Source organism: Sphaerodactylus townsendi, linkage group LG05, assembly GCF_021028975.2.
Source record: "Sphaerodactylus townsendi isolate TG3544 linkage group LG05, MPM_Stown_v2.3, whole genome shotgun sequence".
Taxonomy (NCBI): domain Eukaryota; kingdom Metazoa; phylum Chordata; class Lepidosauria; order Squamata; family Sphaerodactylidae; genus Sphaerodactylus; species Sphaerodactylus townsendi.
The window spans coordinates 94,960,651-94,979,357 of NC_059429.1; the positions used below are offsets into that span (position 1 = coordinate 94,960,651).

Here is an 18,707-nt window from a genome sequence, read left to right on the forward strand (position 1 = left end):
TACCAGTCGGTGCCAGCTTACCTACCAGGGACAATCGCGTAGAACCCGACGAAATCGGACAAATCTTCCCCGGGCGGCGCTGTTGCGCACCGCTATCACGACCGTTGAAAACGCTCCTGGCACAACAACCCTTTAAAGGGTTCCCCATTTGTTTAGGGCGGCCTGACGCCGCCCTGGGGAGCCGCCCTGGGAAGGCGCAGTCAGGTCGCAGCTGCTGCGTTGCAGGCAGCGGCGCGCTGTGCAGAACGGCGGCCTGGGGGGCGGTGTTTTTGCATCACTCTGTACCGCCCCACGGGCCGTCGTTAATGGGCGATCTTCTTGAAACTGCCTAGAGTGATGAAGCTATTAGCATGTGAAAAGGGGGGAACAAGCTGGAACAGATCCAGAGAAGAACAACCAAAATGGTAAAAGGTCTGGATTGCATGCTGAATGAGGAGAGACTTTGGGATCTGGGTACGTTCAGTCGGCAGAAGAGAAGGTTAAGGAGAGACATGGTAGCTGTGTTTAAATATTTGAAGGGATGTCATGTTGAAGAGAAAGCAAGCTTATTTTCTGCTGCTCCAGAGAATAAGACAAGGAGTAATTGAATCAAGGTACAGGAAAATAGATCCCTCCTAAACATTAGGAAGAACTTCCTGACAGTAAGATCTGTTCGACAGTAGAATACACTGCCTCGAAGTGTGGTGAAGTCTCCTTTGGATGTTTTTAAGCAGAGACTGTGGCTGTCTGTTGTAAGTATTTTGATTGTGTATTCCTGCATGGCAGAGGGTTAGATTTGATGGCCCTTGTTCCATACAAGTGGGAATTTAAATGATTTTAAATGGCTTTATGACAGTTCCACGTGCTTAAAATCATGTGTAACCTTGTGCTTTCCTACCTATATTTTGTAGTGTCCAGAAATTAATTGCACAAGATCTCCCAAAAATGGAAGTACAAGTGGGAATATATGAAGTTTGACTTAGCACAAGAAACTACCACACTCTTTTTCTTACATTCCTACTTGTGCAAGAATGGTAGTTCTTATAGAATGTTTGTGTTGAATTTATCTCAATATGGTTCATAAAGCGTCTTGAGGTTGAAACAAATCATGTGGCATTGGAAGGGTTAAATAAGGTCTTGGATAAGGTTTTGAAGCAGGGTCCTGTGTGGGCGCTATGGACCTTTAACAAAAAAGAATACCAGGTCTCCCAGTGTCATGTCAGTTTTAGCCCTCAGACTGGAATCAGAAATCAGTATATATAAAAGAGTAAGCCTACTTGGTGGCTTACCAATTGCCACACATACACAGCTTTGGGGGGGGGGGGGGCTACACAAAATGGGTAATTAGTTGGCAGGTGCACGAGGGGAGAGGTGGGATCCATTGCTAATTGGACTCTGGTGCCATGAGAAGCTTTGCCACTCACACTTGCTCAGGGGCTGGATATTCCCTCTTCCCTTGGCTCACAAATGTGAAAGCCCAGTTCTTGCCTCAGCTGTGGGACAATCAGAGAGGCAAGTGTGCTGGGCTATGGCCCACCATTGGCTACTGCAGCAAGGCTGACCCCACCTTACAAGGTGCAGCAGGGTAGGATATCCTCCATGAAGCTCTTTGCTCTGTAACGGAATGGGGACGTCAGGAGGGAAGATGGCAGTGGCTCAGACAGGATCATGAAGGGAAAGAAATGGCAGCCAAAGCTGAAGGTCCCTGAAAGGAAGGAAAGGTGATGGGGTAGACAATGAGGTCGATCCTCAGGTGTTGTGTTGGTTGGGAAGTGGGGAGTAACCAAAGGGGGGAGATGCACCTGGCTTTGGGAGGTGGGGACCCCCTGGTGGGGAGGGAGGGGTGAATCCTTTGAGTAACTCAGTCCGACACAGAAGCTCGAGCTGCCTCCCTCTCCTTCCCTCCTTCCCCAGTCTGGCTGGGTGGAGGAAGCAAGGAGGGCATCCTGCATGTTGGACTGAGTCAGCTCAGCCTGACATTCAAAATCATGCCACCTCCCAGAATAAGGCAGGCATTAGGACCCCTGCAGAGTATTGAACTAAAAATAAGGTCCAGGAAGAAGTGGCCAATCTCCTGAGATCTTTGGGTGGGTAAGGGTATGGCAGCAATATTACAGATACAGAAAGAGACACACACCCCCTCAATTTCACAGAATCTCAGAAGAAATATTCAGTATTCCTAATGTACTTTTGTAGGGGTCTGAACTTGATAAATGTTTAGAAGATTAAGCTATTGCAAAATGGCAGGTCATGAGCAGCCTGTGAAACTATCATACGGTGGTCAAGATCTAAAAGGATATGCATTTTTCTGTCATTCTTCTGTCAGCTGCTTTCCTCAATGATTTAGAATAGTTTGTGATGAAGGGGATTCAGCAACTTCCCTTTATTTTTGCTGAAATTCCTTGTTTGCACATGGGGTTGGGTGGACTCTGGCAAATGTCTACTGGTTGTTTCCATCAAAGCATGTGTAGATTCATGTTTCTGAACAGCAGTGAGAGCAGCTTAGCACTTTTTGGCACAAATCTTGATTCAACTTTTTAGCATGGTTACTGTAAGGAGGACAGCATGCTACCTCATGGCAGCAGGAAAGAAAAGTAGAATTCACACTGGTAGAAGGGGGAAGCCAAAGTAAGTTTACTCAATTTATTTTATTTCACTGTTCCCCCTCCCCTCAGCCCCCTTAAAACAGCCTGTTTGGCAAAGTTCCCTGATTCCCAGCATCAGCTTTTCAGGGGATCACGTGGGGCTACTAAGAGAAGGGAAAGTAAGAGATTTCTTGTGAGTGATCCTTGCCATTGCCATGGTTTTATTCTACAAATTGTAGGAAGTTTTACATAAACTACTGGAATCTTTTAGAGAAAAACTGGAAATAGAACAAGGTGAGTGAAGAGGGAACTGCAGTCTCCTTGTATGTTGCTTCAGGACATCAAACAACTACAAAAATGAAAGGATCAATATATTATTCATGTGTAGCACAATGAGGCATCATATAATGGGCTGCTGCTGGCTTCTTTCAGCTTCTTCTGGCTGCCACACCAGCAATTGGTTGTTCTGAAACAGAGTGCTTTGATAGATGACATTGATCTAGCAGTATTGTATTTCTTATGACCTTAGGAAAATGATAACAGTTGTATCAGGTTTTCACTATATACTTAAGTCATTTGTCAAGTTGCAATATATTCCTCTGTCTAAAATAGTCCTCTCAACTCCTGTATGTGTTTCTGATCCTTCTAAACCTGTTTGTGTTCATAGACTATATTCAAATAGCTAAAAGAAGGTATGGATTAAGGTGTGATTAAGAAGGTGTGGTATTTCCCCATTAAATTTTGCTACCCATGACTCTCATTTTCCATATATATCATAAGAAAGTAAAGCTTCTTATGATGTACGTTTGTATTATAGTTACCTGCAGTTCTTTTATTCTTTGTTATTAAAGACTATAAACGAGCATCAGGAAGTTGAATGTAGTGCCTCTGCCTTGTGAATGAATGACGAAGGTAAATACACTTAAGTACATAACATACTGGATGTTGGAGAGCTTGATTACCTCTGATTTGTGATCCTTCCAAGTATATATACTTCCAGACATCTTGACAATACATATCCTAAACAACTATGCCACCTTATCTTCTGGCTTCGACTTCCTCTAATTCTAACAGCAAGGTAGTATGTAAGAGCAAGGTCTGTTATGTACTAAAGTGAATATTTTGTTAGTCTATCCATTTTATAAGTTATGGAGATTGTTCTGATTTACATCTTGATTAAATCTTCAAATTTTGAGAGTGTTCTTAATCCACACCTTCTTTAAAAGGATAGTACAAGTAGCTTTTAATCTGCAAATAATTACACACTAATAGTATTCTTACTAGCTAACCTTGCATTTTCATAATGGACAATCATATTATCTTTTATTAAATCCTTACAACAAGCTAAACCAGCTTCCTGTCATCATTTGTTTGACCATAATTCTGATCTGCTGTTACACCCATTCCATCTCTGCTGATGCCAGGGGAAAATATCTGAGGCAATTGTGTTTCTAATCTTATTCCAACTTGAGATTAAATCATTTATGATATTATTATCTCCTTTATAGAATGTCATCCGTTTCAGCAGCACATGTACTAAAATTGGAATGATACATCCTGACCCCTGCACTTTACAAAAATAGTTGACTAATTTGTTTTCTTCTCTGGCAAAAATATCAAATCTGTAGATTTCAAGCACCTGTTCTCTGTTGTAATAGTGTCCATTATTGGTAATATTTGATGGGGCAAATGACTAGAAAGGTGACTAAAATACAACAAAGTTTTCTTGGCAAAAATGACACTTACCTTTGAGGGAAAGCGTGATACTGAGTATATACATTTTAGTGAAAGAACTTCAGAAAAACAAACCTAGAAGAAAAAGAAACGCATTGATTGCCCAATAACAACAGTTAACATGAGGGGAATGACATACAGTTGCAGAGAAGAACGTGTTCATGTCTGTACAGGTACCGTACTTACTTCAGGAGCTGTAGCTTACTCAGGAGGCATGTTAAGCAGTCCTAGGATGGTGACTGGAAAATAAGTGCATACTGGGTTGTAATTCAAAACAAGTTGGTCTATCTAACATTGTTCTGTTCCTGTTTGACAAGTAGTATAAATATACATTGAGAACTGAACCAATTGTAGACCATAGGTAATTAGATACATTGTTGCATGAGATTATTTAGGCAAATTCACTGGATTATATAAAAAGCTAACCGTGCATTTGTTCCTCACGGTCTAATTCATGAAACACTGGAGCAAACGCCCTGAATTTTTCAGGAAACACTGCTTAGCCGGCCGAGCGTGTTTTCCACCCCTGAAAAGGCTCAGGGAACACACCTGAACCACGTAAAACTCCAAAAACAGGGGTGCGCCTCAGTGCGCATGCGCTACAACTCCCGCCGGCCCGTCTTTGTGATGTGAAGGAGACATTGAACAAAGCCAAACGGCCCCTGCCGGAGGAAGGTGTGAGCAGCTGGCCACAAGGAGGAACCACACCGCCCGCCATCAGCAGAAGTGGAGGCCCAGCTGATGGGCCCCAGTCCCAGTCCCAGCCCTGAGCTTGCTGGAGGCGGAGGCGGGGGTGGGGGAGAAGAAAGAATGGAATGTTCCTGTGCCCCCGCCCTTTTCCTCACGCCGGCCCATATGTGTGAATTACAACAAGCAGTGGACAAGGCCAGGCGGCCGCCGCTGAAGGAACACGCAAGCGTGAGGGTGGCGGGAGGAGGCGAGACAGCTGCCGTCGGGAAACGCGCAGGGCCAGCCGATTGGGCCCAGTCCCGGCCCAGAGCTGACTGCAGCCGAGGGAGGGAACCTGAAAAACCTAACAGGTCATGTGCCCCCCGCACTGTCCCTCTCAACGCCCCTTCTCTCCTTGAGGTAAGGGAGACGGTGAAGAAGGCCAGCCACCCTGCGCCGGAGGAAAGTGCCAGCAGAGGCCCGGAGGGAGGAAGCTGCCCTGTGGTCCCCCTTCTAATCTGAGCCACAGCAACGCGTGGCTGGATATGCTAGTTCTGGATAAGTATCAAGTGACTGTGGGATTAAATTGCTGGTGCTTAACAATATCCTGACATCCCAGTCCTGGACCCATTATCCAGACCAGAGGTCCTCACCCTTTTTGAGTCTGCAGGCACATTTGGAATTCTGAAATGGCATGATGGGCCCAGGAACTAAATGGCTGCCACAGGAGGCAGAGCCAACCACAAAATGACTACCACAGCTAGCTTCAGTAATGGAGTGCAGATCCTTGTGCTGTGGAGGCAGCTACTGCCAAAGCAACATTTTAAAACATTTTTGCAGCTGATCGAATCTCCAGTAGTTAATCAGAATCCTTGCTGGGAAAATGCCCTACCTAGTCTCACCCACTTGCTAAAAACACTTGGTTTACTGACCATGGGATGATGTCACATTGCAACATTTACAAGGCTGACTTTGTTTATGAGGTGCTTTGCCACTGTCTTATCTAGTCATCTACTCCCAGCAAGTTGAATACTAATTTTACCAACTTTGGAAGGATGGAAGGCTGAGTCAACCTTCACCCTTCTACCAGAAAACAACTTCTGTCGGGATTGAAACCACGGTAGTTGAAACTACGGAGTCTGAACAACTCCAGGCATTCCTAAAGGATGCATCTATCCTGGACACATCTCAGTCTGGTATCCATGCTGGCCATGGGGCAGATACCATTCTGACTGCCTTCACAGATTATCTCCTGAGACACCTGGACTGAGACAGGTCAGCGTTGCTGTTGGATCTGATGGTGACATTGAATCTGGATCTGATGGTGACATTTAACCACCACAACATCTTGGCCCACACCCTTGTCAATGCTGGTATACATGGTATACACAGCCTTACAATGGCTGTGCTCATCTCTTCAAGGTTGAGAACAGAGGGTAGCTAATGGAAAGACATCCTGTATATACCATTTGCTGATGCATGTGATCCCACAAGGGGTGATTCTCTCTCCAATTTTGTTTAAAATCTATATATACCCTCTTGCCAGGTTAATCTGGAGTTTTGGGCTTGGGTGTCATCAATATTCAGAAGAAACCTATCTATTTCTGTTGATGGGCAGTCATCCAGAAACTGCTAAGGATGTTTTGACCATCTGCTTGGAGGCCATGGGGAAATGATTAAAGCAGAGCCAGCTGAAGCTAAATCTGTCTAAGATGGAGATCCTGTGGCTGGGTCAGCAAGGATCAAGTAGAGTGTGCCAATTACCAACCCTTTATTCCCACAACTAATACCTGCACCAGCTGTCAAGAGTCTTTGGGTGATACTTGATGCTTCCCTAGCCATGGAGGTACAAGTCACTCATGTGGGCCACCAGAGTTTTACCGCCTTTGTCAGGTGAGGCTATTGGTACCCTATTAATCCCAGGCTGATCTAGCTACCGTGATCTATGCAATGGTCACCTCTAGACTAGACTACTGCAACTCACTCTATGCAGGGCTATTCTTGGATCTGCTTCAGAAACTCCAACTTGTGTAAAATGCAACAGTGCAGATCCTTACAGGGACCCCTGCCATGCACACATACAATCTGTGTTTTGCCAGCTGCATTGGCTGCAAGTGGAGTATGGAATCAGATTCAAGGTTTTGGTGCTTACCTTTAAAGACCTAAATAGTCTGAGACCATCGTGTCTGCAGGACTGCCATGTGTCCCCATATGTCCCCTGGTGGGCTTTGCGTTCAGCAAACAAAACTTGCTGGTGGTCTTTGGCTTGAAAGAGATCTGTCTGGCCTCGAACAGGTCCAGCTCTTTTTCAGCTCTGGGCCCCACCTGGTATAATGCTCTGTCTAATGAGACTAAAGCCCTGTGGGACCTCATGCAGTTCCTCAGGGCCTACAAGACAAAACTATTCGATCAGGCCTTTGGTTGAGGCAGTGATGGGGGAACCATCTAAGTCGCCTCCCTCATCTTTGTCCCCTCAGTGGAACTTTAGCAGAATGCATCAGTGGGGTTTAACAGGGTTAGGACAATGTTATTTATTGTATAATATATTATTGCCATCTGTGGTTATTGCTCTATTTAGGGCTCAGGCCTAATTTGAGAAAATTTTAATTTATTGGTTTTAACTGTGATTTTAGATGTTGTGAGCCGCCCTGAGCCCATAAGGGAAAGGGACGCCTAGAAAATGTATGTATGTATGTACGTATGTACGTATGTATGTATGTACGTACGTATGTATGTATGTATGTATTCTCTCCATCTCTACATGATCTACCCCCATGCAAAAACAGAAATTTCACAAAGATCTCTCTGACCTAGAATAAGCACCCAAATATGCAATCACAAGAAGTGAACACCCACCTTCAAAGAGCCCTCCCTATTGTTCCTCACCACCACCAGAGCGGAAATTTGATAGAGCAGGTGAGATGAAAAAAGGAGGAAGTCAAGGATTACTCTGATTAAATGTAGGTGGTTGAAAACTGGATGTGGGACTCAGCAACTATATCAGCACACACCCCTCCCCCAATTTTATATATTTTGAGACTTCTACAGCCAGTTCCAAGTGTGGGAGAGCGCCAAGAGAAATCTCTTTTCCAGGCCAAATCAAGCCTAAGGAGGAAAGGTGCAAGAGCAGAGAGAGAAATAGTGACTGGCTGCGGCTGCCCCTGTTAGTCCACTTTCGAGAACACTGTTGGGAGTTCCTTATATTTCACTCAAAGGATCCATTAACACTATTCTCCACTCTCTGCTCCTGAGAGATAACTAAGGGAGTTCATCTTCTCCAACCTCCCAAGTTGAAATGGCAATAACTGATGAGGTTGAGCAGAACCAATCATGAAATGTAGCCAGGGCTGTCCCACATCCTTCCCTTGGAAACGTTTGCCGGGAAGGGGAAGTGCAAACATCAGTTTCCTGTGCAGCCCAACCCAGAACCATTTCCATGGCTGCTTGGTTGGAACTTCCCAATCGGACAGATTTCTGCCATCCTACTCTTCCCTCTCTCCTTCCCTTGCCTCCTCCCATGCTCTAGAGCCTGCTGCACTCTTCAGGAAACTGGACCACATCCCTGGAAGAGTCCTGTACACAATAACACATGCCACAGATAGGAAAAGAAAACTGAGGCACACCGACTTGGAAGTAAGCAAGGAAAGAGAGAAACCCACTTCCTCAGTCATGAGCGACCCATTATGTTGCAAAGAGCCTAATGTGGCGAAAGAGCCACAGTTTGGCCACCCCGTTATATATGTTTACTTTCTCCCTATTCTCTTTTGAGAACTTCACATTGTTAGTTTAACTTTTTTACTGTATTTAATTTATATTATAATTGAGTGTTGTAAGTAAATCAGTGTCTATGTGTGTATATATGTGCACAATGAGGCAATAGTAAGTTTTGAATACTTGGGTGGGATCCAAAGATGCATATAACTAATTTGCATATGCCCAAGGGGAGTTTGGATTTCTGTTTCTTAAACAATAGTTAGCTAAGCCAACTGGGCAAATCCCTTCTGAAACTAAAGGATACTTCCAAAAGTAGTTTGTGATCTGACACAGGAGTCTCCTGCTGGCTAGATATAAATCCCATTGGGTATGCCCAAAATTTCAGGTCTGCTTAAAAGTTGTTGTTGGTATTCCAGCCACTCTTTCCATTGCTCCTAAGGCTATGAATCATAAAACCATTCCATTATTCCAGGTAATCGTATGAAGTGAAACATAACTTTGGATTTAAGGTCTAAGTCAGTGATTCTCAACCAGGGTTCCGTGGTACCCTGGGGTACCATGAGCATGTCCCAGGGGTACCATGACAATGCTACCGCCTGCCCCCCCCCCCACCGGAATCAAATAGATTTTGAAGGGGGGGTTGGAAGCTTCATGGGCTCCCTTTAAACAACACTGAAAAACAGCATTGTTTTATTTGCCTAAATTCAGTGTGGATTGGGAGGTAGATTTAAACGGAGCTCTCCCTTTAAATCCCCCAATCCATGTCCAATTTAGGCAAACAAACAATGTGGCTGTCAATGCTGCTTTCCCTCCCCTCCGCCTGCTTGCCACTCCCCCCACCGACAAGCCAAAAATGGAAAAAAACCTAAAAAGTACAAAAAAAAAATCAAATGAACCTCAGGGGTACTCTGAGGTTCATGAAGAGCGAGGTCAAGGGTACCATGATGTTGAAAAGGTTGGGAAACACTGATCTAAGTTATGGGAACATTTCAAGAATATTTCCTCTCAATAAAGGTCTGATTTGGGGTTTGAGTCTTGAAATGCAATGAGTGTTTTCCTGGAGGTGGAGGACATCTGCTTGGGTGATTCTCCACCCCTTCACCGGGAGGCAGGAACTCTTTAAATCCACTTCCTGTGCCAAGCCCTAGCGCCATTTTGGTCAGTATTTTTCCTGCTTCTCTGGGAGAGCACGAACATAGGCTAGACGCCCTATTTCTTACCGTGTATTGTGAGTGCATAAGTGTTTTCTGTCTTTTTTGTTTCAGCTTTTCACTCTGTTTTCCCTCCCCTTGTTGAGTGTTCATCTTTGGGAAGGGGAGGAGTTTTTTGCAACTTGGTTGCTCTGGCCACTATTTTCCCCACCTTTTTTGACTTCTACAAATGGTGCCCAGGTCCTTCTCTCCCGATTGGGAGAGCTTCACCAGATCTGCGGCTGATGCTTCTAGGGCAGGGGTAGGGAACCTGCGGCTCTCCAGATGTTCAGGAACTACAATTCCCATCAGCCCCTGTCAGCATGGCCAATTGGCCATGCTGGTAGTGGCTTTGATAAAGGAATAGTTCCTGCTATCCTGGAGAAACACCAAATTCCACCTAATTCTAAGGCTACATGTCTGACCAGAGGAGCACTCCCCCAGAGGTCATCAGGCCGACCTAGAGGCGAACAACCCATCATCCCACTGTGGAGGCCATCAGGCAATATCCCCCCCCCCCCCGAGAGGCCATCAGGCCGACTCAGGAGAGGGCAGGGCTATTTGTCTGGGCAGCTGGTAGGTCGCTCCAGAGCTCAGAGCACCAGTGCAGGACAAGCCGCGAGGAAGAAAGTGCACGCAAAAGTTCCTCCAGTCTAAATCCATTAATTTCAAATCCATTAATTACTTCAGACAGAGACCACTTTGCACTGGATTGTATTGCCACTAGTTTTACAACAGGGACAGAGGTTACATGGTACTAATGTATGCACTTGGCAAATGTTTGCCATCCTGTTATATAAAAGGCTGGCCATGGTGGCAATCACTTCCAACCAGTTGCCATACTTGACTCACTTCCAGCCAATTGCCACACACAGATGACTTGGGGGCAGGGCTTACACAAAACGAGTAAAAAACAGCACAAATAAAACAGTGAAATGTGGTGGTTACTCACTTTCTCATGTGCTCACCCTTCTCCCCTACTACTAAATAATTACAGTTACTGTACTGTCTGCAGCTGCCTGAGAAGGAACAGGTGTGAGTGTCGGCCGCAACTGCATGGTTAACTATTGTGTGGCAATACTGGTTCTTGGGAAGAGAAGCAAGCATCTGGAAAGAGGACAATGAGGAGGGAGCTGGTGACATGAGTCCAAGGGGGGAGGAAAGGCAGGAGGGGTTGGCCCCCTTGATGGGCGCCATTAACTCATCAATAGTGTTCTAGAACCTGTTGTATTTGTTCATACAACGGGCTTTACTACTAGTTTGTATATTAAAGCACAACAAAAAATGGTGCAGTGAGAAAAGAAATTTTATTTCACTCAGAGTTCCCTACGTATTTTGTATGCAGCTTTGTTAAGAGGTCTGTAAAGCAACCATCTCTTAGTGCTTTTCCACTGTAATAAGGCTGCAGAGGAGTTTGTAGAAGTTCCAAAGGTTGTTAAAGTCCCTTGACATCTCTAGTTTTGTTCTCCCCCACCCCCACACACACAGTCATCTTTTGGCTGCTGTTCTTTTCTTCAAGATTATAAATGTAGCTGCTCCTGAATTCTTCTTCGAAAATGGCTGCATCCTGTAGACTGACTTCTGTCCTATTTCTGAGAAGTTTTCTAAGAACATATAAAATATGCTAATAGGGTCGCTTTTTAGTTCTGGTAGAGAAGAATATCTATAACACTTCATATTCCTTCTCTTTTTTCCGTACAGTTGAACTATTGAACTATTTACAAATCTTATCAAAATATCTAGCACTGTGCTTCTGAAATATAACATGAAAGGAGGCTAAATTGACCATTTGAACAAGTGTTAATTTTGGGAAATCTGTTAGTAGGAAAAGCCCTTCTCTGGTTGTATTCCATTAGGCTGCAAGATTTGACTTTGGCAGGCACAGCTGGTTTAATAGTTTTCAGATTCTCTTAAGATCAATTTTATGGTTTTTACTTGGCTCTGTAACAAGTACACACTTGATACTTAGGAATATACTTTAAAGAACAATCATGGAAGTTGAGCTCATTAGATGTGAGTCTTTGATGTTATGACATGCAGGTTTTCTCTTTATCATCTTAAAATATCACACTAAAAATACTTCCAGTTTAAAGAGTTGACATTATGTTGACATTTGCAAATTTTAATTTCTAAAGCTTACTCAACTCTATATAAAGTGTTTTCTGGGAAGGTAACAGACAACAATAGATTTCTTTGTACCCTTGTGTCAAAAAGATCAGAAGAACAGTAATGCAGAGTTATTTGTGTGCTAGATGGCAGTGGTTTCCCAGTGACATGACAAGCTTTATAATGATACTTGATAGTATTGTAAAAAGATAATACTATTATGAATAAATGTTGTGAAACAGCACTTAAAGTTCAGATAGAAAGATGCCATCAAAACCACAAGGATGCCAGTGTGCATAATGAACAAAGTAAAAGAAACACATCAAAGGCAAAAAGTCTGTTTTTTTTAAAAAATGGAAGTTTTGGTTGAATGAACATATTCTGGCAAATATATATACATGCGCCACTATATCTATATATGCCACTAGATAGATAGATAGATAGATAGATAGATAGATAGATAGATAGATAGATAGATAGATAGATAGATAGATAGATAGATAGATAGATAGATAGATAGATAGATAGATGCCACTATATATATATGCCACTATCCCAGGTCTGCTTAAGATACTTTTTATATATATGCGCCACTATATATATATGCCACCATATATATATGCCACAATATAGATAGATAGATAGATAGATAGATGCCACTATATATATATGCCACTATCCCAGGTCTGCTTAAGATACTTTATATATATATGTGCCACTATATATATATGCCACTATATATATATGCCACAATATAGATAGATAGATATATGCCACTATATATATATATGCCACTATCCCAGGTCTGCTTAAAATACTTTTTATGTAAAACAAAAGCAACTAAGCCAGTAAGAAAAGAGTCAATAAAAATAAATCATGCTAAAAATCAGCTCAGTAAAATAAATCTAGTTAATAAGATAAATACAAAAAAGTCAATTAAAACATGTCATTAAGGGTAAACAACCCCATAACAATTATATTATAAATATATATAAATAAATACCCGGTCACTTAAATTTGTCTCTCTATCAGAAGATTAGTACGTTTCAAAATCTACATTGTTTGCTAAAAGAATCTGGGGAGCAGCCAGTTAGTGTAATGTTTTGGGAGGAACCATGACTGAAAATTATTGAGTGAATAGAAGAATCTTGAATAGCTCAAACTGCTTAGAAGGTGTGTTGGCCATGGCTAGTATTTAGATAGGAGACCACCAAGGAAGAGCAATATTGCTAGGCAAAGGAAGGCAATGGCAAACAACCTCTTGCCTCGAGGGGTTGCCATAAATCAGTTGGAACTTGTTGCCACTTAATCATCATCATCATTATTAAACATATAGAATTGAAATCCACAGCTTTATTGACATTGTGTGGGCACCTTTGTAATGCTGACTCAGGTTGCCCACCACAACTACAAAATGGCTGCAGAGGGAAGAGAATCCAACCACAAAATACCTGCAGTGGGTGGCAGAGCAAACCATTTGTTTTTTGTATTTTGGCTGCATTTAATTAAATTAATTTATGAATTATAAATGGTTGGTGTTCTTATAGGAAGAATTCAGCCCTTTAAAATGGACTTTGAAATCATTTTAAAAGGCAACTTACTTGTTGCTTAGATTATTTATTTACAGGCAAATTACACAGTGTAGTTAGCGTAATAAACTGGATGAGACAGACGTCCAGTTAACAAGGCGATAGGATTTGGATTACAGAAATCTAATACAAAGCCTAAGTGTTAACATGTCATGTTAAATGGTACAGAAATTACATAGTAAGATCATAGTTATAACAACAGGCAGTACGTACTATATGAACTAGGATCATTTACAGTTCCCATCCATTTACCAAAGCATGTTTGTTACAATATGACCCCATTATCTGCACAAAAAAGCCCAGCTGAATAATTCAGTTTTGCATAGTTTGTGGATTGCCAGGGAAGTAGGTGCCCTCCTGATTTTGAACAAGTCTTTGCCATCCACAAGCACAAAATCTTAATTTAATTAATTTAATGAGAATTGAAAGTTTCTATATTCTTTCTCAATTCTTGTCATTTTAAGACCATGACTACTACATTGTTTATTCACTAAATTTAAAGGAACCCCATATATGGTTGTCAGTCTTTAGTAATCTGGGTTAATATGCTTGGATTTTAGTGTTGTTCTTTTTTCCGTAGCAGGTGCTTTTTGGCATAGTGTAATAGTTCACTTTTATGCTGCCCTTTTTCTTCAGGCACACCAATTACCCAATCAATATATTAAGCTTGCAAATGACTGGGCACTATCTGGTCTTCGCTAATACGTTTTCCCTTTAGCAGTTGCCCTGTTGATTCCATAAATTAGACTTCCAAAGCATAGATATCAAACCTTTCATATATTAGACCTTTCAGTGCTTGGATATATTAGACCTTTCAGTGCTTAGAATAATTAGGCCTTTACTTTGAGAGTACTGAAAGTACACTGATAACTGAGGCTTGCTGGTGTTTTTCTAGCCTTAGCCCATGCATGTATCACATTGTCAGATAAGTGTTATTTATCACACTTCAGAAGCAAAAATTGTCCAATCTGCTGCCAGTGCCTTTGTATGAAAATAATTTATTCTGGACACAGTTCAGTCTTATGCCAAAAGCTGGTTGGTGCCATTTGCTTGAAAATTTCACTTGAGCTTCTGTATTGCATAGTAGTCACAAAAACATATCTATTTGATTCAAGGTGTGTGCTATGAGTATATTGGTGAATGATGTGGCTTTTCATGAGCTGTGGAAGGAAGATCTATGTGCTTTTCGCTGGAAATAACTTGGTTTTTTACCCTGCTTTTCTCTAACAATGGAAGTCTCAAAGTGGCTTACAATTGCCTTTCCAAGGAAGGAAAGAGTGTCTGAGAACTAGGGAACTAAAGAGGAAGAGGCATAAAAACCAAGCTGCTGAAAGAAAGGAAGTTGAGAAGAGATAAGTAAAAAGCATAGGATATGGGAAAGAAATGGGGAATCATATAAAAGGGGGAAAGGCTAAAATAATTGCCCCTATACAAGCTTACAGGCAAAGGGCTACATAAGTTGCAGAGTGCAAGCAATGAAGCAGAAAGGTCAGGAGGCAGATACTGAGTAGGGGGGTTGTGTTTTCAGACTGAAAACAGTGGGGTGATGAAGATGTTGAGGCTTAGAGAGATGAATTATGTCTGGTCTATTATGTGATATATTGCAGTTTTTAATGATGTTCTGTTTTTGTTTCATAGGGAAAGTAATCAACAAAGATCTGCGTCACTACCTAAGCCTGCAGTTCCAGAAAGGCTCAATAGATCATAAACTACAACAAGTGATCAGAGATAATCTATACTTGAGGACCATCCCTTGTAAGTATACACATTACAAAAGTATTTTGGTTAAGTGTCAGATTTTAAAGAAGAGTTTACACATTGCATACTCTTACATACTGCATACATTAAGTAAACATAGGTGAATTGCTACCACTAGAAATTCAATCCCCCATTTAAGGCTGGTTGAACTGTGTGACGAGGAACTCCATATCCCTGTGCTCTATTGGTGGGATATCTTATATTATCCACTGGCTGCTGTTGTGAGGTAGTCTGTATTTTGCATAATCTGCTTGAGAGACATAACTGTGTTTTGGTTTCAGACATTTCCAGGATCAAGATCCATCTCTCTTGTGAAAACAGTTATTTGAATTTTCAGCTGGAGCTGTAATTGTGCTTTTTAAAAATAAAATGCATTAAAGTAACAGGAATCAAGATTGTAACATTTAATGTAACATGTAAAATGTAATAAATGTAACAAGCATCGAGAATGAAAAATATAAAACCAAAAATAACAGTAACTTGAGTAAACACTTTGTTCTTATTACTCATGCAACTCCTTTATTCAAATACGAGGTAGTTCTGCTTCTTACATTTTCATGTTGTTTGGTTTTATTCCAAAAGCAAGTATTTACCACTGCTTTCTTAAATTTATCATATTGTACTTTTCTCCTATAAAAGATTTTGTAAAGTTATTCATTAACATTATATTCCATGTTTCCAAACATCAATAAAAAACAAACCTGTTTAAAGCATATGGTTACTAAAATAGTGGCTGCAGCCAACCAATTATTTATCAAATGTTTGTGTCCCTCTGTAGATACCCTAAAACAAAAACACATTTCTGGATACGCAATAATTGAGTTGTACTTTTCCCCAAGGTTTCTGTGCATTGCCATCAGATATGAAAAGAATGATCAAGGAAAATGTCTGCATCTCCAACAAAGAATAGTGTTTTACCCCAGCATCTTATTTATGAAAGTTATCTTTTAAACCAGAGTTTAATTAAAAAGAGTGAGGTTCTTTAAACACTGAGATAATTAAGAAATCCTGTTCTCAGTGAACTTTATAAGTATAATGTGTAACAGTGATACTGTCCTTGATTGTGATTGTTCAGTGCTATTTCAAAATAATGCAGTTTTCACAGAAAATTTTAGATGAACTTAGCTCGTGCAAATTATTTATTTATTTGGTCATTATTTCCTCTTCACTAGAGACCTAAAAGTGGCTTACAAATTATCCCCTCTATTTTATCCTCACAATTTTATCCTCATAATATTTTGTCCTCACCTGTGGTTGCTTTAAAATTAAGCTTTATTTATTTATTTATTTATTTATTTATTTATTTATTTATTTATTTATTTATTAATTATTAGTTTTATATACCGCCCTCCCCCTGAGGGCTCAGGGCGGTTCATAACAGGTTAAAACATACATTAAAACATAATTTAAATACCAATTACATAAAAACAGAACCCATTAAGAATGTGGATGGTGTCTGGCTACCCCCCTCCCCCCCTTGTGCCCACAGGAGGCCAGATGAGACGGTAGATGTATTTTTAACCAGGCTGGCCAAACGCCTGGCGGAACAGGTCCATCTTGCAGGCCCTGTGGAAACTCTGTAAAGTCCACTTGGAGGACCCACAGTATCCCCTAGGGAGCCCGTTCCACCGGGTGGGGAGCCCCACGGACTGAAAAAGGCCCTGCCCCTCGTCGAGGCCAGCCTGATCATTTTTGGGCCAGGGATCACGAGTAGGTCCTCCTCCGAGGAGCGGAGGGGCCTACCGGGGCAATATGGGGAGAGGCGGTCCCTCAGGTATGCCGGTCCGAGACCGTGAATGGCTTTGAAAGTCAAAACCAACACTTTAAACAATCCGGAACTCATTCGGCAGCCAGTGCAGATGGTATAGGATCGGTGTCATTCGATCCCTGCTCGAACTGCCAGTAAGCAGCCTGGCTGCTGCATTCTGAATGAGTTTTAATTTCCGGATCATGGCTAAAGGCAATCCCGCGTAGAGCGAGTTACAGTAGTCTAACCTGGAGGTGACCGTTGCATGGATCACCGTTGCTAGACTTCTAGGTGAATGGTGCTATCTCCATTGATACCTATATCTTTTGTTTGATCTTTTGGCAGATTCTGGCATAGTCACTCAGTCAATATTATTGAAGAGTTTAAAGCAGGAGTTTGGATTTAAGAGGAAGTGTACTGAAGTTGTTTTAATTAATGTTATAGAGGCATAGTCCAAGTTTTCACCAGTGGTATCAGCCATTTTCAATTCACCAATCTCAATCTGATAAAACATGGTGTAGGATCCCTTCATCTTGAAGGAACTCTGTTTATTGCTCTTATAATTTCCTATTCTATATTTCTTGTAGACATTAATAGAATATTACTATGGTCTTTCTGTTTATGGTATGTTAAAATTTTGGTTATAGTAATGGTACTCTTTAAAAAAAATAATTTTATAATATAGTAAACTCAACAATTACATGACCATAAAACTGTGTGATTCTTTATTTGGAATAATATAATCTACCTCCATTCATAAACTGTTTGGAGTCAGGAATGAATGGGTGTTTGATGCAGTCATCTTACATGGTAAGTTGTCAGGTACTGTGCTTGGTGATTGAGGGGCATTCCTAACTTAGTGCTATTTGTGTCACCTTGCTCTGATAGGGATGGTATCTAGGTGTTGAAAGGGTACTTTCACTTCAGGGCAGTTCTGACTGCAGCGTTTGATATGGTCGACCATGACCTTTTGGCCCACCGCCTGGCCGCTTCTGGGGTGCGGGGCACTGTCCTTCAGTGGATTGTCTCATTCCTTCGGGACCGGAGTCAGCAAGTGTGGTGTGGGGACCAAGCCTCCCAGAGGTGCCCGCTTCATTGCGGTGTGCCTCAGGGGGCATTGCTTTCTCCATTGAGCAAGAGGACATCTGGGTTCTGTTGATCTCCATTCAGGAAGGCAGGGGTTAATCAAAATTTCTCCCAGGCTCCTCCGCCTTCTGTAGGTCCGCCTTCTCTCTTTCGCTCTCCAGTTTGTTTCCCTGCCTCAGGAAGGACAGGCTACAGTGGCTGTTCTTGCAGCCACTGAGTTGATTTTTTCGTTAAGGGAAAAAATTTTCTCTTCTTCTTTTTCTGTTCTGGCACGGAGACAGAGCTGGGAACATAGCGAGAGCCCCTGAATTTAAGCGGCTCAGTGTTTTCCTCCCGACCGGCAGACGCATTGATGTCGGCAGTGCGGCGTCATTACTTTCCCCTTTGGGCGCCAAAAGGCGGCTGACTCTTTCACTCCTCATTCCCCTCTCGGTCGGATCGGCTGAGCAATGCGGAAACAGGGAGAAGACTCTGCTGTCTTCAGAAGAAGACAGCGAGGATTTCTTCGCGGGCAGCCCGAGCACGCGAGGCGGGCAGCGCATGAAATTCA

The 18,707-nt window shown here is 42.1% G+C and overlaps 1 protein-coding gene across 7 annotated transcripts in view; it reads left to right on the plus strand.

Annotated features, from left to right (window-relative positions):
- Positions 1-18,707, plus strand: part of MAGI3 (membrane associated guanylate kinase, WW and PDZ domain containing 3) — a 204,678-nt gene that overhangs the window by 74,707 nt on the left and 111,264 nt on the right. For all 7 annotated transcript variants that reach the window (XM_048498947.1, XM_048498949.1, XM_048498948.1 and 4 more), the window contains exon 2: positions 15,205-15,321. In XM_048498947.1, coding sequence (XP_048354904.1) covers positions 15,205-15,321 — 117 coding nt within the window. The remainder of the gene's footprint in view (positions 1-15,204; positions 15,322-18,707) is intronic.